Source organism: Cricetulus griseus (assembly GCF_003668045.3).
Source record: "Cricetulus griseus strain 17A/GY chromosome 1 unlocalized genomic scaffold, alternate assembly CriGri-PICRH-1.0 chr1_0, whole genome shotgun sequence".
In the NCBI taxonomy this organism is placed as follows: Eukaryota; Metazoa; Chordata; class Mammalia; order Rodentia; family Cricetidae; genus Cricetulus; species Cricetulus griseus.
In genome coordinates this window covers 70196425-70219390 of record NW_023276806.1, presented here as the reverse complement: position 1 = coordinate 70219390, position 22966 = coordinate 70196425, and the positions used below count along the sequence as shown (strand labels likewise).

The window sequence follows — 22966 nt, the reverse complement described above, 5'->3', positions numbered from 1 at the left end:
CTGTCTCCCTTCTGGGGGTGTCAACTAGCAAACTGTGCAGCACTCTGAGGCACTAGGATGTAGCCTCATGGGGGAATGAGGCAGGCTGCAGGTAAAGACACGGGAATGAGGCAGGCTGCAGGTTCTTTTTGAAACAAAATGCAAGCTTTTGTTTTTCTTAAGAACTTCTGAGCCCCTCCTTTTTTTGTTTTGTTCATGTTTAGGTTGCTTTCTCTTGGGAAAATAAGGAGTTAAAACAAACATAAGTCAAAAGCAACAGGCAATAAATCAGAGGGAGGGGCAACTCTGCATTCCCATCTCTGAGCTCCGGCTACACCTTCTGACTTCATTCCCCAACAGCATTTCCTTCTCCACCCTGCGGTCTTAGGGGCTGTTCTCCAGCTCCGAATGGCTGGTCATACAGCATGCCACACACAGCTGGCCCCCACGGGTCTCCCACTCCTTGCAGAAGTGGAGACACAGGTATTAGAACTCCGTTTGTGGGACTGCCACTGCCCAAGCCCACAGATTTCACAGAAATACAAGTATTTGCCTGAGGCAAGGCTCCTTCTGCCTTTGGGTTAGGCAGGAGTCTTCCAAAGACACTCCCACCACAGTGAGAATGATACTGAACTGCCTTTAAAATTTCCAGGTTACTGTTGGAGATTTTCTATTTCTCCTTTTGTGTATTTTCACTTTCCCACTGGCAGTACTTGCCTCTTAAAAAAAGAAAAGAAGGCTGAAGAGGAGGAGAGGAGAGGAAAACGAGAAGAGAAGAGGAAGGAGAGGAGATGGAAAAAGAAGAAACATTTGCAAAGAGCCTACATAAATTAGCCTAATAAAACGAAAAGAAACTCCCCACCTGCTCCGAAATGAAGGGTTCCCATTGGCAGGAACGCTTGCCAGGTGTCCCCCTAGCCACCCAGTCCAGGCACAGCACCCCCCACTCCTTACCCACTCGGAAGATCAGGTCGTCCTCGATGGGGTTCTCTTTTCGCTTGCCGGTGCTGTACATGCTGGCGGGTCTCTTCACAGCCTTCTGCTTGACGTGACCGCTCCCGGGGGACTTGACTCGTCGCTTCACCCCCTCCGTGGTGGGGGACACATCAGCAGAGCGGATGACCTTGAGTTTAAACGGGCTGCCTCGGATGTGCTGGTCGTAGAGCCTGAGGGACAAGGTGAAGTCCCCCTCCTTCTGCACGGTGTACAGGAACTCGTAGGTGCCGTTCTTGTTGTCCAGGATCTCTCCGTCCGCCACGCTGCCGTCGGGGGTGCTGAGCTCGGCGGTGAGGTATGCGTTGCCTGTCTTGCACAGCTCTCCGTCTTTGTCCTTGGTGGTTATGGTAACGGACATGGGCTGGCCGATGATGGTCTGCCGAAGCCCCTCGCCCGTGGCCACCGTCTCTGAGGCGACAGCGTTAGTGGTGAGGATGGTCCCCAGGTTGTGGATGGACTTCTTCAGTCCCTCTGTCTCCACGATGAAATCCAGCTGATCATTCTCGCGCGGGTGAAGTGGGAAGTCTTGGTCCGCCAGTTCGTTCAGCTTCTCGCTCATCTGCTTCTTCACCAGCAGCACCTCCGTCTCCGTGCCATGGTTGAGAGCCTGAGCGGTGAAGTTGCTGCAGCTCTTGATGCTTTCCTGGCCTTGGAGCAGGGTATCCAGCTGCGACTGCAGCACCTGCCAGGTACAAAGAAGCAGTGAGCACTTCCTACAGGACACTGTGCAGCCTCCGGGACACTTGCCAGGAGCTGGGGCAGAGCCTTCCGCCCCAAAGAATCAGCTTCTATACCCGCCCACTCAGGTGGCTCCAAACCAGCTGCATTCCATTTAACCCAGTGAACCCATGCAAAATGCTAAGTTGCATTACCAGCACCTTCTGGAGATTTTCCCTTCCGCCTCACCCTGCTCCATCACCCACACGCGCATTTCTAGGGTCATCTGTTTACATGGGGCAAAGCAGAACGAGCACTACCAACAGTTGTGGCAACACACATTTGTCTGCTTGAGGTGAAATAAGTCATTACTCCGCGGCTTTCCCTTACATTCGGAGCTGCCTGGTCACCACCTCAAGAAACAAAACCCAGCGATTTGAGAAGTCTCCACATCTGAATACCAGAAGCTCCCCTCCCTGGCTTGGGGAACAGACTTGCAGAGCCAAACAAAGGCTACAGTCAGGATGCACTTTGAAGTTGAGGAACAGGTTAGTGTGGGTGAGAGCAGTTAAGAGGCTCTCCCACGTTATAATTAAGGGAGGAAAGCATTCCAGGCAACTCTAAACCCTGAAAACATTATGATTTGCAACCTCTCCTTGTTTCAAACTATAAATTGCTACAGAAGGTCACAGAATCCTAATTTTGCCCAGAGAAAAATGGAGGGGGGGTGTTCTATTAAATGAAAACAGGAGTTCAGTGTACAATGGACATTTAAGGACCTATGTAGGTTCCTGCAGCCACTGCTGCTGTTAGAACACAGTAAGCCAGTGCTATGAATGGAGGGTCCCTGGTGTCACATCTCTTACAGGAAACCTGTAGGACTGCAGAGTCTTACTTTGTGTTTCAGTCCATAGTTGACCTCAAGCTCCATGAGCAACACACTCTTTCGAACATTTAAAGTCTTCTGCAGCTCATCAAAGGTGGAGTGGATGTCATCTACGATGCTGGCCTTTTGGTTGGTTAACTGATGGATGATTTCTGAGATGAACTGAAGAGCAGAATCTATTTCTGGGAGTCTGAGAGGCAGAAGAGTCGTTAACGATCATTAACATCCACGCAGAAATATTCCAAAGTCTACCTACACTTTTCTGTTTCTCTAAAAGCAAAATGCCCTTTCTATGCCACTTCTCACTGATGCAGGATGTACTTTTGTATACTGTCAATATGTGTTGCTTCTATTGGTTGATGAGTAAAGCTGTTTTGACCAATGGCCAGGCAGGATGGAGCCAGGCAAGAAATCCAAACAAAGATACGGAGAGAAAGAAGGCAGAGTCAGGGAGACACCATGTAGCCACATCTGGTAAATTGCAGAATGGTAAATTATACAATAATAGAAATGGATTAATCTAATTATGAGAGCTAGTCATTAATATGCCTGAGCCATTGGCCAAACAATTATAATTAATATGAAGCCTCAGAGTGATTATTTTATAAACAGCTCTGGGACCAGGCAGAATGCATAAAAGTTTCCATTTACATCTCGCCATCTTTAAAAAGCAATAGAAGAAATGATATTTTGAGGATCACACCACTTTCAATCTATCTTCAACCATCTATGTTAGTTATTGATGGTGTGATATCCCTTGTAGTAGAAGACTGCCTTGTGCATAAGGATGTTTAGCAGTGTTCTCTCCTCTACCCAATGCCAATAGCATATTTCCATCCCACCACTGCCAGGACACCAAATGCCTTTAGTTATTGTCAAGTGCTCTGGGGGGTGGGTAGAGAACCGCTATAGTCTAAATGTCTAGGTTTATCATCCCCACACCCACCCCAGTCACATAAACTTGATGAACTCAGTATCCAGCGAACTTCTTCTAAGTTCCCAGGTTCCTTTAAGTAACATTGAATGACTACACTTTTCTCACTAGGACTGTTGACTATCAGTAGAACTATTGACTATTTTTCAACTGGTTGTTAATGTCTTCGGTCTGTCTCTCTCACACAGGACACAGGCACTACTTTCATTTGTATCCATGCCAATGAAAAAACCTGAAAACAAACACACTAGGAAAACTGAGCGATCACTGCTCAGCACCGTTATACAGGGCTCAGCAGAGCAGAGCCATCCCAGCCACCACCACTGCTGGAAGAAGAGTAACAGATCTAAGGAAAATCTCAGTTCTGGTTCCAGGCAGGAAATTCAGAGCTCTCATGATCAAGAAGAATGTAGGACACACAGAGTGACATATAGGGGCTAGCATGACCCTACCATCTCAGATACTAGACGTCGAGGCCAGGCCTCACATGGGTTGGGGAGTCTGGAGGGGCATGGCACCTTTTGTTGACTGCATCCAGCTGGACCTGGAGGGAGGCCTTGTGCTGTTCCACCACATCCTTCAGGGGTACGGTGGGGTGCTCCGCGTGCTCGCCCTCGGTGCACTCCCGACACATGGCCGTCTCACAGGACTGGCAGTAAAATTCCATCACCTGTGGGTAACACAGAGAGTTTACCCTGCAGGAAGCATATCCACATTCTTCCACTTCATTCTCAGTCACTAAAGCTGTTGGCATTACAGAGCCCAAGCTTTGACGGGCTCCAAACAGAACTGCATCCGACTCCAAAGCCACTCACTGCTGGGGCTCTCAAACACTTTGGTCTTAGAACCTCTTTAAGCTCTTTATAAAGTACTGAAGACTTCAAAAGAGCTTTTGAACCAGAAATTTTAAGAAGGAACTTAACAGAAATATCCCAACACTGGAAAGTATATCAATTAAAATATAAAATTCACTAGAGGAGTTTGCCAGACAGCATGAGCAGCAGGCAGGAAAAGAAAAATCAGTAAAGATGAAATTAGATTATTCCAGCTCAAGGGGCAGAAATTTAAAAAAAGAACAAAGAAAAGGTAACAACCTAGAAGTATCAGAAGAAAGGAAAAAAGAGGAACAGAAAATATTTGAGGGCCAGCAAGATGGTTTCAGTGGCTGCACTTACAGCCAAGCCTCATGACCTGAGTTTCATGCCTAGAACTTACATGGTAAAAGTAGAGAACCAACTCTACAATGCTGTCCTCTAACCTCCACTCCCAAGCTCTGACACACACACACACACATACACACACACACACACACACACACACACACACACACACACAGAGTGTGTGTGTGTATGTATATATATGTACATATATATATATAAAATAATTATTTTAAAGAAATAATATTTGAAGAAATTAGAGATGGAAACTCCTCAAATTTTGATGAAAGAAACAAATTGACACAGCCAAAAAGCTACGAAAACTCTAAGTAGCCAACTCAAAGAGAACTGAACCAAAACACCTCATAGCCATGCTATCACTTATGGACAGAAAAGTACACAAAACTGACAAGTAATGGTCAGTAAGATTAATGATGCACTTCCTATCTTGGGGCATTTTAGGCCTAGCACAATGTCACAAGCCTGTAGTCCCAAAACTTGGGAGGTAAAGGTGGGAGGGTTGCAAGTTCAAGGCCAGCTTTGGCTAAATAAGGAGATTATGCCTCCAACAACCAAAGTCTCAGGACTGTGCACAACTGCCTGTAACTCTAGCTCAAGAGGATCTGATATCTCTGGCCTCAAAGGCACTGCACATATGCACATACAGACACAGAAACACACTGAAAATGTTAAGAATAAATCTTTAAAAAGCAAAAAACAACAATGAAAAGGTTTGGGGACATAGCTCAATGATAGAGCACTTACCCAAAATGCACAAGGTGCTGGATTCAACCCCATACCAAATAAATAAATAAACATAAAAAGGAACAAGTTTGAATGTTTAACATAAAGGAGCAGAAAAAGAAATATTCTGTAAATTACAACCAAAAAAAGATCTGGGTAGCTAATTTAGCGTCAGACATGACAGACTGAGGTAAATGCCACTGTAACAAAAAGGAAATTATATAAATTTGAAGGAAAAAACTTTATTTAGATTGGCCAAATTACTAAAAGCAGGAGCAAAAGTAGGTAGATTTTGTTACTGACATCTTGGAAACATAAAGAATTATAATGAATTATAACAACACTGTGGATAGTTGTATGTCAGCAGGTTGGATAGCCTAGCTGGGGTGAATGGATTCCTAGAAACACTGAAACTACCAAAACAGATGCAGAGAAGAAATGCAAGTCTGAATAGAGTTATAGTCAGAAAACTGCCAGCAAGGAAAGGCCTAGGACCCAATGCTTCACTGGTAGGATCTACCAAGCATTTTAGATGACTCCATGGTTAAGAGTACTGGCTGTTCTTCCAGAAGACCTGAGTTCAATTGCCAGCACCCATATGTAAGCTCACAAGTGTCTGTAACTCCAGTCCCAGGGGACTAACACCCTTACACAGACATACATGCAGGCAAAACACCAATGCACATAAAATAAAAATAACAAATTATTAGAAAAAAATTATTCCGATCCTTCCCAAATATTTCTAAAAAGTATAAGAGGAGCACATTTTGGTGGCACACACCTTTAATCCCAACACACGGGAGGCAGAGGCAGGTGGATCATTGTGACTGTACACCTGGTTTAAACAGTGAGTTGTACAATTCTAGGGCAACCAACATAGTGAGACCCTGCCTTCAAAAAATAAAAATAAAAAAAAATAAGTGTAATAAGTGTGTGTGCATGGTGTGTGTGTGTGTGTGTGTGTGTGTGTGTGTGTGTGTGTGTGATTTCCTAATTCACTGGGCCAAGGGCATTGCAAAACAATGACAGACTGATTGATGTTCCTTGTAAATTTGGGTGGAAAAACCCCGTGTAATAAACTAGCAAAACTCATGAAAAGGTTGGTACGATTTCTACCAAGACTGCAGGGAGTCACAATAAACTAACAAAATTAACCCCGCCGTATTTCAGGGGATGGTAGGATTTATACCAAGATTGTAGGGAGGGTCATATATGAAAATCACAACCTGGGCACGTGACATTACCAGGCTGAAATGGCTGTTTACAGGTGTGGAGTTGCTTTTGGGGGATGATGAAAACATTCTGGAACCAGATAGTAGTGATATTTGCACAATTTATGAATATAAAAGCCACTAACTGTACACTTTTAAACTGTACACTGTTGAAGTATTGAATTTGGCCAGGTGTTGGTGGTGCACACCTTTAATCCCAGCACTCGGGAGGCAGAGGCAGGCGGATCTCTGTGAGTTCAAGGCCAGCCTGGTCTCCAGAGTGAGTGCCAGGATAGGCTCCAAAGCCACAGAGAAACCCTGTCTCGAAAAAAAAAAAAAAAAAAAAAAAAAAAAATATTGAATTTGATGTTATGTAATTTTTTTAACCTTAAAAAGAAGAGAAAAGAAAACAAACAAACAAACAAACAAAAAAACAAAACAGCCCTGACTGCACCTTTGAGTGGACAGCAGCAAGTATCCATTGTCTGCAGTTCAATATCCCAAGTGCGTCCTGGGAGAAAGAACTTGGAATCATTTTGAAGTGCCGAAAGCTAGTGGCTCTCAAATGCTCTTTCTAGGCTTTTAAAGCCGAGGCTTGTTGAGCTCGGCACTAATTGTGGCGTGACTATGTGCCCCTCAGCTAAGCTCATTCATCTCCAGAGAGATGATGCCACTGTCCCCAGGGGTGGGAGGGCAGCCAGAGCTAGGGTGAGCTTATTGCTGTTGACAGGTGGTCACCGACTATGTCCGTCAGCAGAGGAGCTGGCAGGACCACATGCATTCCTAGGGGGAAAAGGATGCTCCAGGCCTGTGGCCAATCTGGAGGTCTTTGTGGGGAATCCTGACAGTTGATGGGGGAGGGGAGATGCCTTTGTTAGTGACAGGGCATTCTCACCCTGAACATCCCCTTCCTGTCAACATCCTTGTTAGCTGTTGGATGGATCCCCACTGAACACTGACAGGGTTCCCCGGCCATTTGTCTACCTAGGATCACAAGGCATGAGCTCAAGTGTTGGCTCTAAGAGCAAAGAGTCTCTTAGATCACTGGCCGTCATTCTGTTTTTCTTTAGCACTTGGCAGTGCTGTCCCAGAAGCTTAATGAGCAGAGCACACACAGCATTTCAGCACGTGACAGGCTTTCATCCACTGGTGCTCATCAGTGTAGCAGCACCCTGCTTTGCAGTTAATCACCTGATTTTATTAACCTTCATATGCTCTACTGGTTTTTAGAGATTTACCCACGGCAGTTAACTGCAGCAGTTTATCTGTGATATTGAGTTTGGTTGCATAGGCAATGAGCATTCCCGTTTCAAAGAAGCATAGCCATCAGCTCCTACAGTCTCTGACCAACTGCCTTCACTTTTCTGAAGAGCAATTTACTCTTTTCTCCACAAGACCTGAGGTCAGAGAACAAACCCGTGGAGCTGTTCGCTTCTTCCACCTTATGTGGTTACAGAGTAGGCCTGTGAAGCAAGCACCTTCACCTGATGAACCATCTCACCAGCCCTTGGTTATTATCTTAAAAAAAAAAAAAAAAAAAAGAATAGAGATAATTTTTCTTTTGTGAAGCCTAACATCCATAATGTGATTTTTTTTTTCTTTTTCTTTTTTTGGTCATTTATACCTATCCTCTGGATTTTCAAAGTTCTTTGCTCAATTTCTTTTGAGATAATCATATTTTCCTTGTCAGTGTTCTTTCATATAAAGAACTCTGAGTCATTTTAATTGAGAATTTTTATGGCTGGTATTATAAGTTAAATTATTAATAGAGTTCATTTTTTGTCTCCCCTAGTGAAGGGACCAGCTCCCTATTTCGGCAGCCATAACAGCTGAACACTTGCTTGCCTGACCTTGTCTTGGTCACTAAGGTCAGATGCCTGCCCCTTTCAGAAGCCATAACAGCCAAACACGTGCTTGTCTGACCTTGCCTTGGTCACCAGGAGGTTAGGCGCCTGCAAGGAACCAATCAGAAGTAGGCTGGTGGTGCTATGCTTTACAGCTCTGGGTGTGCTTTACGGACAATGCACACAGAGCAATGGCACACAGAGCATAGCAACCACCTTGGGAGGGCCTATTGGCCATAACAACCAGTTGACCAAGCAACACAGGGCAAGCCCTCCAAGCCTGGAGACACACCAATCCTGAGCCTGTGCGTACCCCTAGACACTCCCCTTATGCTGCCCTATAAGATCTCTATGCAGATGCTTCGAGCTGTCTTTCCTAGCCATCCGCCATGGCGGGTGGATGAAGGACCCGAGCTAACATGGGTTAGCTCATTAAACAACAATAAAGCCTCGTGCTGTTTGCATCAAGCTTTCGACTCCACCTGGTGATTGGGGTGACCTCTGTGCTGGCCTGAGATCCTGGAGGCCTGAGCTTCCGGGGTCTTACACTAGGTTTTGGTATCAGGAATATAAATTTGCCACAAATTAGCTATGCTGCTCTCTATCTCATTATGTAGGCCAGGCTGGCTTTGAACTCACACTAATTTTCCTGCCTCAGCCTATGCCGAGTACCTGGCTTCCAACTTCCTGAGTTGCATTCTTTTCAAATAAAAGAAAATATTTACCTATAAAAATCTCTTTTAAAAAAATACATGGAGTTATTTACCTCAAACATGAGATAGTAAAGTATTTATTTCTGTGGGGGTTTTTTGCTGTGGTTTTTTATTTATGTGCATTGGTGTTTTGCCTGCATGAGCATGCCAGGTACCCTGGAACTGGAATTACAGACATCTGTGAGCTGTCATGTGGGTGTTGGGAATTAAACCTGGGTCCTCTCGAAGGACAGCCAGTGCTCTTAACCACTGAGCCCCCATTTCTGTGTTTTATATAGTCCCATTTTGTCCTTACTTCATGTATTAAATAGTTGTGAGTCTCAAAAAGACATTTTGTGCTTCTTTTCCATGAACAATTGCCAATTTAATTTTAGTGCATTGTGCAGGAGCTAAATACACTGACATTTTGTTGTGTCCAGTTGTACGGTCAATTTCAGTGGCTCAAGCTCTCCCAACCTTAGCTTCTCTTAACAGATTGCCTTCTTAAAACATGCAGATTTTTATGTGAGGGAGGCAGATTCTCCCATGAGCGTCCTCTTTCCTCTGAAACACATCTTCTTCAATGGTGATACCCTCTAGTCTGGCCATTTATCAACATCAGTTGGACATCTTAGTAAATGCAAACCCGGTTCCCAGTCTTAGTCTCACTACTCTATCCACCATTCAGACAGTAAACTGTTCACCTCTTATTTTGAAGGTTTAATGTTCCATGTTGCTTTTGGAATTTAGGTCAAGTACTTTCTCGATGATATCACGTGTCACAATCTCTCCAGAGCTACTTTTCTGGTTCTTCCTACAAGTCTCCTGCCCACCTGTATTCTGGCCCCACCTCCAAACTTCATGTTCTAGGTGCCTAGCACTCCTGAACACCACCACACCTTTATATTGATTACCATGTTATCTCCGCAAGTGCCATTTATTCACATTCTACACAACCACTGGTTCAAACATAGGCTGGTGACTACAGTGGGATGGATGCCTCGTGTTTCTGAGACTTCCCTATCAAACAGGGTCTGCAGGGAGCCCCATGGCTGAACTAAACTTTATGGGAACTTGTTCCTGACAGAAATGTTCTCTTAGACGTAGCACTTAGGATGGAGTCCAGGCAGAGAGCCTCAGGGTTCACTCTAAGCCAATAAGAAAAGGGGTCAGAAACATAACAACCAATCTGCTTTGGGAGGAAACTTTTCAGCTGTTTCAGTAAAACTGGCACCATAGTGTCCCTTGGGTTATATTGTATATGCTATATTTTGGTGTTATTACTAGCTTGGTGTACTTTCACTTAAACAGTTCCTGATGTGCAAGGCACCGTGTCTTCTTGTGTATGAAGCCATCATAAAGCTCAGGACGCTATTGATTCTAGGTCTAGCTTTAGTGATGTGTCAAACTGGTGCTTAACCTGTTTAAGCCTGAGAATATCCGTCTATGGATAAGGGTCACTTCCACCTGCCTTGCAGGCTGTGTTGAGAAGCTGAGTGTGGGCATCTGGCAAATCTGTGCAACAATCTGCTGAAGATGCAATTCTCAGTGCTAAGGTCTCTGCCCACTTGAGCTCCTTCTAGAGGGAGAGCTAGAAGACCAATGATCAAACAGCCCATAGATGACATTATTAATGCCATGGGGCAGGATAGGAAGTGACATGATGGAGGGGAAAATGTTATTATTAAGAGGTGGCTGGGCATGATGGCACATGCTTTTATTTCCAGTACTCAGAAGGCAGAGGCAGGCATATCTCCATGAGTTCAAGGCCAGTCTGGTCTACATAGACAGTTCTAGACCAGTAAGGAGTACATAGAGAGACCCTGTCCCCCCAATACAGGGGTGGCTTGCCTCAGAGAGCATAGATAGAGAAAGCTGTTCTGGGAAGGAAATGGAGAAGGAAGGTTAAGGACAAACAAGACACAGGAGAGAAGGCATGGAGCATTGTAGGAAGAAGGAATGGGACAGCCACTTGAAGGCAGAAACCCCACTGAGAGTTTAAGAAGGCCAGGCCAGCTGAAGTCAAGCAGGCAGAGTGCAGTGTAATGTGCACTCAATGGCTGAAAGAGACTGCTTGGCTCTAACAACCACTTGCTAGGCTGGAGAGATGGCTCAACAGTTAAGAGCACTGACTGTTCTTCCAGAGGTCCTGAGTTTAATTCCCAGCAACCACATGGTGGCTCACAACCACCCTGAATGAGATCTAGTGCCCTCTGTTGGCATGTATGCAGAAGACTGTATACATAATAAATAAATAAAATCTTTAAAGAAAAAAAAAAACAACCACTTGCTTTCCTGGTGGTTTATAATAGGCTGGGCATGGGGTAGCTTCACAGGTAGCTTCGAATGCTTCTTAAGTGACCAATATAAGGAAAAAAGTGAATAAAGTCACTGATTAGAATTAATGTAATATTAGGGCTGGAGGTATAGTTCAGTGGCAGGGCATGCGCATTCAGAAGGCCCTGGGTTTGATTCCTAACACCAAATCATCATCACCATCATCACTATCACCATCATCATCATCATCACCATCATCGTTATCATCATCCAATTCAGTGAACCGTGGTAGGAATTGAATCCAAAGACTTTCACATGCTAAGTGTGATGATTTGAATGAGAATGGACTCCAAAGGCTCACATAACTGAAAGCTTGGTTCCCAGCTGGTGGAACTGCTTGGGCAGGATTAGGAGGTTTGGCCTTGTTGAAGAAGGTATGACACTGGGAGCAGGCTCTGAGGCTTCAAAAGACTCATGTGAGCCAGGTGGTGGTGGCATATGCCTCGGAAGGCAGAGGCAGGTAGACCTGTCAGTTCAAGGTCAGCCTGTTCCAGGACAGCCAGGGCTACACAGTGAAACCCTGTCTCAAAAGACTTAAAACAAAACAAAACAAGCAAGCAAGCAAACAAACAAACAACCCTCAGATGATTCCCAGTCTCTCTATCTGCCTACAGTTGTGGTTGTGTCTCAAGATACTAGCTCTCAGCTACTGCTCCAGCATCATGCCTGCTTGTCTGCTGCCGTGCTGCCTGACATGACAGTCATGAACTCTAACCATCTGAAACCCAAGCCCCAAATTAAATGCATTCTTTTATAAGTTGCCTTGGTCATTGTTTTATCACAGCAATAGGAAATTAATTAAGGCATTCATTCTACCACTGAGCTACACTTCTAACCTATCAGAAATATGTGTATAATTTTATAGAGATTCTCTCTGCATTGCCAAGGCTGATCTCAAACTCATCATCTTCTCTCTTAGTTTCCTGAGTGCTGGGATTATAGATGTACACACCACACCTGGATCAAGAGATAATTTTAACAGTTAGCCTTTACTTGAGAGCTTACTATACACTTTACATCATTTAATCATTTCATTTCCCAATTTCAAGTAATCCTATTTGGTAAATATTATTATTACTTCCTTTACACAGAAAAGGAAGTGAGAGTTTAAGAAGCTTTCTAAAGCTAAGGCAGGGAACACCTTTAAAAACAGGGTTTGAATCAGCCAGGCTGACTCACAAACCCGTGCTCCTAGCCATGGCGTTATCCTGTCCCTTCCAGGCACAGAGATACTGTGAGTCAGTTATTTGATGAGTCTTATAGGTCCATTTGCATTTATAACAGTTATTGTGCTTGCTAGAAGCAGGAAGTATGTTTGCAACTCACAATCTGTAGTCTTTATCGGGGATTCACAAAACTTCAGTTCTTCATTCTTAAGGAGAAGGATCTAAGCCATGAGAGAAACCCTTCTCCAAGAAAAATAATCTTCAGTGAATTAGCATTTTAGTAATCACTTTCAATTTGTAGAGCTTATCTGCTATTAAATCTGTATCCATGATTTTTTTTTTTTTTTTTTTTTTTTGGTTTTTCAAGACAGGGTTTCTCTGTGTAGCTTTGGAGCCTATCCTGGCACTCGCTCTGGAGACCAGGCTGGCCTCAAACTCACAGAGATCCACCTGCCTCTGCCTCCCAAATGCTGGGATTAAAGGTGCGTGCCACCAACAAACACCCGGCTGTATCCAAGATTTTTGATTTGCACATTATGTTAGAGTACTCCTAGTTTGCAAGCAGCTACTTTCTCTCTCTCTCCTGAGGACAGAAACAGTATATTCTAAGTAGAGATGATGAAGATGGATTTTATGATGTAAGTAACTATGGTTAGAGAAAGTGAGCAGGACAAATAGTCTGAGTGTTGTTTAGATCTTGTTTTTAATTAGACATTTCTCAGACTTTTATTTTAATTCAGAAAAGATAGTTAATTTGCTTTAATGAAGAATCTCTGAGGTATGTATCTGAAGCTTTCCCAAGGCCATAGCCACCATGTCCCCCGGGCAGCCTTCTGTCTGCCTCACTTACATTCCCATCGTGGTTTGGGCACGAAAGAGGCTTTCCTGCAGCCACAGCAGTGACCGTCTCCAAGATGGAAGAGTCCTCGCCATTGCTGCCTGGCGTTCGCTGCAGCACATCCATGAGGTTTGTGATGAAGAAGTTGTTCTGGAGTGCAGCCACCCCTTTCTCAGGCAGGATAGAGGTCTGGCGACACACCGGGCAGGAGAGGGTTAAGCTGTGGGCTGGAATGTAGTTCTGCAGGCACCTGTAGCAGAGCACACATGGGGGCAGTCAGCACAGAGTGCCACTTCTGCAGGTACCATCCATGTTCTCATCAACAATGGCTGACCGTGGGCCACTTTGCAGAAACCCACTCTTTGTGGTGTCCTGTACCAGGGAAATGAAGCTTCAGAGGCCAAGAGCTAACCTGTCCTCATATCAGCTCTGTACACTGACCAGGCAAATGACTGTGCTTAGGAAGAAAAGAAAATGTCATAGACTTCTGTAGTATCTAAAGCCCCGATACCCACACTGTGGCTGATTCAAGGCCAAGCAACCTTGACCTTCCAAGGAACTTGATAGACCTACCAGGTCAGATGCCCATGTGACTCACACACATAGTAAAGGTTAGAAAGTCTTGTTTTGCAAGCATCGAGCTCACAAATGTGTGGACTTTTGCAATGGGGGGGGGGGGTCAGATGTGTTTGTTAACATTGAAATTCATCTGACACAGAAAACCATAATCATAAAAAAAGCATCTGATTGAAAATATTTGGTTGAATCAAAGATGGGACACCCAGACTCAATCACAGCATCTCTTGTTTCTACTCAGGAAGCACCAGTTTCATCCAGTTAGGTAAGAAAGAGATATATTTACAAACTCCATTTGAAATATTCTGGTGAACCATTATGATCTCTTTGGACAATGAGGAAACAGGGGTATAGAGAGGAGCTAATTACCTCACCTAGAGTTCTTTAGGAGGTCAGGGGTAGAGTGGGAATCCAAACCCAGGCAGTTTGACATCATAATCTAACCTCTAAATAACTAGAGTTGGAGTTGGGCTTGCAACTTGGTGGTTAAGTGCTTACCCAGCATGCATAGGTCTCATTTAAGCAATGCAGAAACAAACCCAAAATTATACTGTACTCTGTTTTCCAGTTGCTTAGCCAGAGTTTGAGAACCACCAATGTGGCCTTTTATTTTGCAGATGGAGAAAGTGACACCAAGTAGGGTTAGCTGATGAGTGTCTCAGAGGTAACTGGGGCTAAGTCTCTGCCAGAAATGAAACAGATCTACTAAAGAAAAAAAAAAAAAAAAAAAAAAAAAAAAAAAAAAAAAAAAGGATACTTAAGGCCAAGATGTATTTTTAATTGTATTTTACTAAACAACTGACATTCATCAAACTTGACCTTGCCCCCACTTTCCTTTTTTGCTGGGTCGTCTTCCTACATGTTTATTGAGTCCATTCCTCCTGTCTGTTCTGTTTTCTGAGTTACCAAAGCTTGGTGTTACTTATGCTCCATCCTAAAAGCTCTTCTTCTGGAATCTCATACCATCATTAGTGTAAGACTTATTTCTTCATACAGATACCCTCTCTGTGTCCTATGTATGCTACCTCTTGACATTTTTTAGATGTCTCAAGGGCCACAAAACCCAACAGGTAACAAACCAAACCAACTTCTTCCACAAACCATGTCTTCATCCTATATTGATGAATGGAACCTCCATCCATTCATCCAAGCAAAACAAACACTAGGAGTCATTTGTCAAATAGCAACTGCCTTCCTGTCCTTCATTTCTTTTACCCACACCATTAATGGAGCCTGTCAATCCCTAAAAAACCTTCCCAAATTCTCCAGTTCTCTTCACGCCTATTCTACATATTTTTTAGATTTGGGCAAGGCCCTAACACAAGGCATACTGTTTTCTATGCTAATTGTTATAATCCTTCTCCATATTGCAGTCAGAGTGACATTACCAAAATGATAAACAAACCATGTAAAGCTCTGTCTCCTCCCATCTGAGATGAAAGCCCACCAGGGCTACCACTGATCTTTCATGAAAGTTAGGATTCCACATGTGAGACCATGGGTTTCTCACATTTATGATCTAGCACTGAAGTGTCCTTGGTCTCTTCATTTGAAGCATATCAGCCGCAGGGGATCTATATCTCTCTATCTCCTAGTCCCTTACTATGGCATGTTTGCATATCTCTGACATTCTTTTCTCTCATTCAATTCTCTTGCTTAACTCTTACTGACTCATGCTGGGCGGGCGGTGGTGAACGCCTTTAATCTTAGCACTCAGAAGGCAGATCTCTGTGAGTTCCAGGCCAGCCTGGTCTACAAGAGAGAGTTGCAGGACAGGCTCCAAAGCTACAGAGAAAACCCTGTCTCGGGGGGAAAAAAAAAAAAAAAAGAAGGAAGACAAATAAGAAGTATGCTTTCTTTTTCAGAAGTGAGTCAGTCTGTTTCTGGATGCTTTCTCAGACTTGTAATTGTATCAAATGAAGTAAGTCACTGGTGATTCCTGACTGGGTTCCTAGCTGCATGTTAGGAGCACAAGTCAGGCATTATCTCCCGATGGTAGCCGCACAATCCTGGGTAAGAGCCTGGCAGGTGGCAGGTGAGCGCGGGAGCAGAAAAGAGGCTTACCTTTCGCAGAAAGTGTGCAGGCAGGGCAGGACCTTGGGGTTCTTGTACCGTTCCAGGCATATACTGCAGATCAGAAACTGCTTGTCGATCTGGCGCACCACGGGACTTGGGATGCTGGCGCCCTCACTGGCCATCCTAGACCATTGACATGGGGGGCCGGCTGTCCTCGACCCTGCACGCTGCTGCAGTCAGAGAGAAAAGCCAAAAGGAAAACACATGATCACCCTGTACCCGCACACCAGTCCTGGGCTCTTCTATTCTAAACACAGGTAGAAGCCAATGTCAATGATCTCAAAATAACCAGAGCCAGCTCCCATTGCCACGGAAGGAATAGCAAGCTTGTTTGTGCCGCAAATAACAATAAAATGGTGACATCTTCCTTCCCCCCCCATAGACAACAGATCAGGAGAGGGTATATCCTACCAAGAAGATGTTTGTTGAGTTTTAGTGAGTGGAGGCTGAGGGGGCAAATAGTTACACAGCTAGGGACTTGCCTTTACTCATGACTGTATTTGGATATACATTTGCCTTTTATGTTCATATGACATTCAGTATGTTTTTTTTTTATTGCCATACTTTGAAGGGACTAGAAGATGCCACTGCCAACTCGTCACATTGGTGTATGTTATTTTAACTGAAAGCTGTTGAGAAACAATACGCAGTCATTGGCAAAAACTTACCACCTCTTTTGTTATGTACCTGTAAACTGATGAAAGACACTCGAATGGGGCAAAGTTACACAGACTGTACTGACGTCAGTTTTTTAAACATTTACTTGTTTTATTTGTGTGCATGTGTGTGGGCATGTCACTGCACATGTGGAGGTCAGGGGACAACTTGTGTGAATTGGTTCTCCTTCAGCCATGTGGATCCAGTGCTTGAACCCAGGTCCTCAGCATTGGCAGCAAGCGCCTTTACCCACTGATCCATGTCTCCAGTCCTGATGTCAGTATTTGTTTGTTTGTCTTCTCATGTGTTAGTATTCTTAACTCTGCATGCTCGGAAGTTCCATAGAAAAGAGGTGCAAAGCCAAGCAGGTGACCAGACTTGGGCATTTTAACAATAGTAAACACAAAGGAGCTGTCTTTCCCTCTTTTTCTAAAGTGGACATAAATTTTCCTCTTGTAAAGGACATTTCTCCCTCCCAGCTGAAGTGTGGGGAAGGCTCTCTCGTACTGTGACTGCAAGGAGATGGGTCTTCATAGCAAATGGTGCTTGACAAAGCTCCTAGACCCCGGCTTCTCTCTCACTTTCCCACTGCCCAGCCTCAGAGCCCAACCCTTTCCCCTTTTGTCAGTTCTTCACAATGATCAGGAGTTATTAAACTCTACTATCTAGTGGCAGAGCAGAGATAAAGCAGAGACAGGTCCTGTAATCTTAAAGAAATCTCCCTCACCTTTGTACATTTGAAGGGAAAAGAGAAGTCAGAGGAAACTTCAAAATTGTGAGGGATTGTGCATGTGACAAAGACCACAGAGAGGAAAGTGGAGTCCACTGGACAGGAAGTTATAACAGATACAGCTTGGACCGCCACCTTCAAGTGTCTGGCTTCTACCTCAGAAAGTTATCATGGATTGAGCCAAAATTCACTTCTCAATTTTCTAAACACTTGGCAAGTGCTGACAGGTCTCTTGTTTTCAAGAGAAATACTGTACCAAAGAAGGAAGAGAGGGAGGGCAGACAAAAACTAGTTAATCTTCAACATAATAGAAATGAATAACTTGTTCTCATTCTATGTATTAAACAGACATACAGGTACACACACACACACACACACACACACACACACACACACACACACACACACCCTACAGGCTTAATGTCTGTGTATCTCTTGGAACTTACAGCCTTTTCACCTCCTAAACTGCCCGCCACGCTAACCTTGTGTCTTGATAAGGCTTTGCTCGCTCTGGAAGCTTGGTCCACAGCTGGCACTAGAACTTGGTCCATGACCCATATCTGAAGTTGGGAACTGTAGAGTATTTATGCTTCTGTGGGAACCACTCTCCCAAACATGAATGATAGCTCTTAAGCCTCACCAAATAGCCAATGTTTTTAGATGTACTTCAGCTCTTTGCTTTAAGGATTTATTTATTTTTTTATATTGTGTACATGAATGTCTTGCCTGCATGCATGTGTGCGCACTACAAGAATGCATGATTGTCTGAAGAACCTAGAAGAGGGGGTCACATCCCCTGGAACTGGAGTTACAGATGGTTGTGAGCAATCATGTGGGTGCTGGGAACCAACTCCCAGTCTTCTGAAAGAAAGCCAGTGTTCTTAAGCAATCCAGTCCCAAGTAGTAGTTCAACTTTTATTAAGAAAACCCTGGCTCTTACAATCCAAGTGGTCAGCCCTAAAAACATATACATTCAGGCAATACTAATGGACCCAGCACGTTGTAATTATATATTTAATCATTTTACATATGCTAGTAATTTTATATTTATCTTAATGTTATACTTATTAAATATGTGCAACTAAAATAAATACAACACACCAAGATTAACCAGATCCAAAATCTACACATTTCAATGAACTTCTCCATAGTTAGAAGAGGCATTCTGAAGCTGAGGAGTTTCACACTGGGTTTTACACTTTCACTATCTAATATATTTTTATGTAGCTATGACGATAATAATTAGAGAAAAAGAGGTCATGCATTTGGGAGGAGGGTTATGGAAAGGGTGGGAAGGAGCGGAGGAAATGGTATAATTTATTGTAATTAAAAATAAGATTTAAAAATAAAACCCTGCCAAGATCCATTTTAGCAGAGTTACATACATGACGGGTTTATAAAGGAATATGACTAACAAATGGTGCCTTGTGAAGCATCTGTGAGGCAGGAGCATCACCTTTGGTCAGAGCTCCCTGCATGCTGAGCAGTGTGTAGGTAAGAATATCTAATCACCCCGCCCCTCCCCCGCAGCAGCTAGATTTTTCCATAGCTTGCTCCCTTAAGAGCTAGAGAAAGAGGTTCATTGACGGGATGAAGGCGGTTCAACTCTCAGGGGCTCAACCACATCCCTATGACATCAGACTTAGTGAAGGAAATCATTGTCTGTCTTAGAGATAAGGAAACCAAGGCTGAGGGTTTCAATGACCTGCCCAAGGTCATCCAGGGAAACCAATGGAGCAGAACACTCAAGTTTCAGGTTTTCCACCTCCTCTGATGGGTCTCTTTGGTAGCTAATCTTAAACAAGGGTAATTACTTGTGTGTGGTCGTAGAAAAAGCAGCATGCTGACTTCCGTGGCAGTGAAATTTGCATGACTGTGAGAAATCAGCACAATTTTCAAAAATTCACCAAGGAGTTCAATGATGATGATGGTGATTTTAATAACAGTGATGGCTGGAGATGTGGCTCAGTGAGAGAACGCATACTCAGCATTCAATCTGAGGTTTGATCCCCTTAATCCCACACGTTCGGTTAAGCTTATCATTGAATAGGGGGGCTGGAGGGATGAGTCAACAATTACCAACCCTTGCTGCTCTTGCACAGACCTGGGTTCAGATCCCAGAACCCACAGGGTGGCTCACAACAGTAACTTCACTTCCAGAGGATCTGATGCCCCCTCTGGCTTCCAGGGCACACATGTGATACACAGGGAACATGTAGGCAGAACACTCGTGCACATAAAATAAAAATAATAAATCTTTTTGAAAAACCAATTAAATTTTATTTTGAATAGCTTTACAGTTTAAAGTTGCATTTATTTATCTATTTGCTTGGGGGGTGCAGGGGAGCCATTGTGCCACAGCAAGCATGTAGAGGGTCAGAGGATAACTTTGGGAGTGGCTGCTCTCTTTCCACTGAGTGGGTTTCGGGATTGAACTGAGACCTGAGGCTTGTCAGCAGCATGTTTACCACTAACCCATCTCACCTGTCCTTGACTATGTTTTTCATGTGACCATTATAAGCTCAGCCATGCTGGATAACAATAGCAAAAAGGAGGGATGGAGGGGGAGAGACCACATGAGGTTTAATTTAGATTTTAAGAACCTTATTTTAATCAAATCATATATATTAACTGAACAGAATTCCTTAAGTCAACATTTTTATGCTTGAAAGCTTAAAAAAAAACCGCTTGATTCTAATTCTATGGCAATTATTGTGGTGAGTGATAATGTCTTTGTTAGTATTGTTCATTTACACGGTAAATTAATTTATGCCTCCTCATTAACACTAATTTAAAATCATGACAATGCCGCAGATCTGTCACAAGTGACCTGTTGAAGGCATCTTGCTCTTTAGAACTCCCACAATCAACCCAAAAGGCTTCCAAGCCCCAAAGACCCCCAACTTTGCCAGGATAAGAGCGCTTCAGGGAATATTTCTGGATGAGCACTACCGGAAAGCATTTTATGGCTCCTAAAGGGACAATGTGCTTGGAAGAACTCAGGCACAGCATGACCCAATGAGCGTGGTGGGACACTTCCAGGCCTCCGAGTAGGCAGCAGTCTTTAAAAGGGTTATCAGCGATGAATTCCTAGCTACATTCTCTTGGGATGTCCCTCCCTAGCTGGGCTTCCCAATTGTCAGCAACTCTTTCTATGCATAGATGTGGCAGAAATCAGTGCAGGAGAGTAAAGATCAGAGACAGAACTGCTCTTTTGCTGGAGATAAGCAGAATTCAGTGGCAGAAACCATCTGTGGAACCCAGGCAGAGATGATGGCACGCCCATTGGCAAAAGGCCAGTGGAGGTGAAGACAGAAGAGCCTTTCTTCTTGAAATCGGGTCTTGCTACGGCAACCCAGGTTCTCAAAATCCTCCTACCTCAACTTTGCAAGTACTGGGATTAGAGGCCACCAACTACCATACCTGGTGAAAAGTCATTTTTATATGACACAGTCACCATAGACAGATATTGACATTCACCAGCTAGAAGAGATTTTATATAAAACCAAGAGGCCCCTGGAACACTACCTATGCTGGATCCCACCCCTACTGCTTTGTTGGGGGTGGGTCTCCTACTCAATCCGATCACAGGGTTTAAAACCCCCATACTGTCCCCAGGTTTCTAGTACTCTTTATCCCTTGTCTTTGCTGTCTTTGGCTCCATAAACCCCTATTTTCTGTATGGACCCCATGTTTGTACAGCAACACCCCCCATTCATATGTTGAAGCCCTAGCCCCTAATGTATTTGGGAGACTGTGATCATTTGTGGGAGAGCAGTAGGCCATGAGGACGGGCTCTGAGAGGAGGAGCAGTTGTAGTTTTCCATCCCCATTATCCTGCAGATTTCTGCTGCTTGTAGGGTAGGAAAGGTCTTGACAATACAGAGACCCAGAGGAGAAAGGAGGCCAGGCAAGAATCCAAGTCCATATTGCCTTTCTAATCAAGGAGACCAGGAACTGGTCATCCCAGCACTCTAGTTAAAGGCTGCGTTCTGTGCATATTCCTCAGCCCATTCAGGCTGATGGCATGCTTCCCACTGTTCTTCCTGGCATGAGTGAAGCATGCTGCTCTCCCTTACCTCTCTCTCTCTCCATGTGAGGATAGAATAAAAGGAAGGCCATCTGTCGACAAAGCTGGAGGGCAGCTCTCTCCAGAACCCTGCTATCTTGGTTCCCTGAACTCAGACTTCCAACCTCCAGAACTGGAAGAAACAATTGTTGAAAGTCCTCTAGTCTATGGTCGTTCTGTTACAGGAAACAACTGACTAAAGCCTCTTTGGATATGATATGTAATGTACTTACATCACATTATCTTCCCACCCCTGCAGTGTAAGTTTTGCAGTGACAGGGATGTGTGTCTGCACACTACTGTCATCCCAGAATCTAGAACTGCTCATGCCTGGTACTTCACTGTCACCAATTTCTGGATAAACAGAGTATGCTACTGGCAGACTAAAGCACGACAGTAGGGGAAAGAAGCTAGGTTCTGTGACAAAGCATGTTTGCTGTGAATGATGTCATTGACATCAGCGTTTGCCTGCCTCCCCGGTGAGACAGTCTAAAGCTTACCAACACATGTTATCATCCAGAGGATAAATATTAGCAACATATTTTAACATGTTCACAAATTCAGAGGAAGAACTGGAAAACTACTGAGGACACATATGCATGACAGTAAACAGCCTAAGAGTTGGCACAGACAGCCCTCATTAAGAGCGGTTTTGCCAGCTAAACATGGCATGTTGTGGGAAAAGCAACTCCGCAAACAGGAAACACAGTCCTTGCACAGAAAGAAAAAAATCCTGCCCCAGCATTTCTTCCCTCACATCAGCTCTCATGTTTCCCCTGGCTCACTTGCTCAAATCTCCTCCAATTTGTTGGGGAATTACCACCAAATGGGGGAAAATTGATAGGAGATGAAATGAGAGGAAAATTCTGCATCCGCAATTCCAAGATTCAGACCATATTTCTCACCCCAAATTATAACGTTCTGATTTGAAAAATGTCCAGTTTTGTTGCTGACACCAGCATGAGGAAGAAGAGGAAGGGAGAATGGAATTAAAAAAATAAGCAAGGCTGGTCTGGGGAAGATGGCTAGAAAATAAAATTGAAGCATGTGATTTGTAAGTTGTGGTATACTTTATTCAACACCATCCTGATCGTACAAAATTGCATTTCTTTTCTTTTCTTTTCTTTTTTAAACAGGGTCTTACTAAGTAGCCCAGGTTGGCCTCAAACCCATTACCTTCCTGACTCAGCCTCCTGAGTGCTGATGCTACAGGTTGCTTTCTCTTGCATAACTTCACTTCCGTCTCTAAAGACAGCTTTGCTGCACTCCTGACTCAGTATTAGTCTTTGGGCTTCTCAGCTGGGTTTATTTAATAATGTGCTTACATTTTTAAAAAGTTCTTCAACTAATAATGATGGTGAGGACAGGCCAAAAAGAAAATCAGCTTCTCTAGTAGATCAAATCTTCTGATATGTTT

The 22966-nt window shown here is 43.9% G+C and overlaps 1 protein-coding gene across 3 annotated transcripts in view; it reads right to left on the bottom strand.

The window, feature by feature from the left end:
* Trim2 (tripartite motif containing 2) overlaps window positions 1-22966 on the bottom strand; it is a 97778-nt gene that overhangs the window by 31920 nt on the left and 42892 nt on the right. For all 3 annotated transcript variants that reach the window (XM_027392959.2, XM_027392961.2, XM_027392955.2), the window contains 5 exons: window positions 16082-16263; window positions 13454-13691; window positions 3971-4122; window positions 2528-2708; window positions 934-1657 (listed from right to left, as the gene is read on the bottom strand). In XM_027392959.2, coding sequence (XP_027248760.1) covers window positions 934-1657; window positions 2528-2708; window positions 3971-4122; window positions 13454-13691; window positions 16082-16215 — 1429 coding nt within the window. In that variant the 5' untranslated portion in view covers window positions 16216-16263. The remainder of the gene's footprint in view (window positions 1-933; window positions 1658-2527; window positions 2709-3970; window positions 4123-13453; window positions 13692-16081; window positions 16264-22966) is intronic.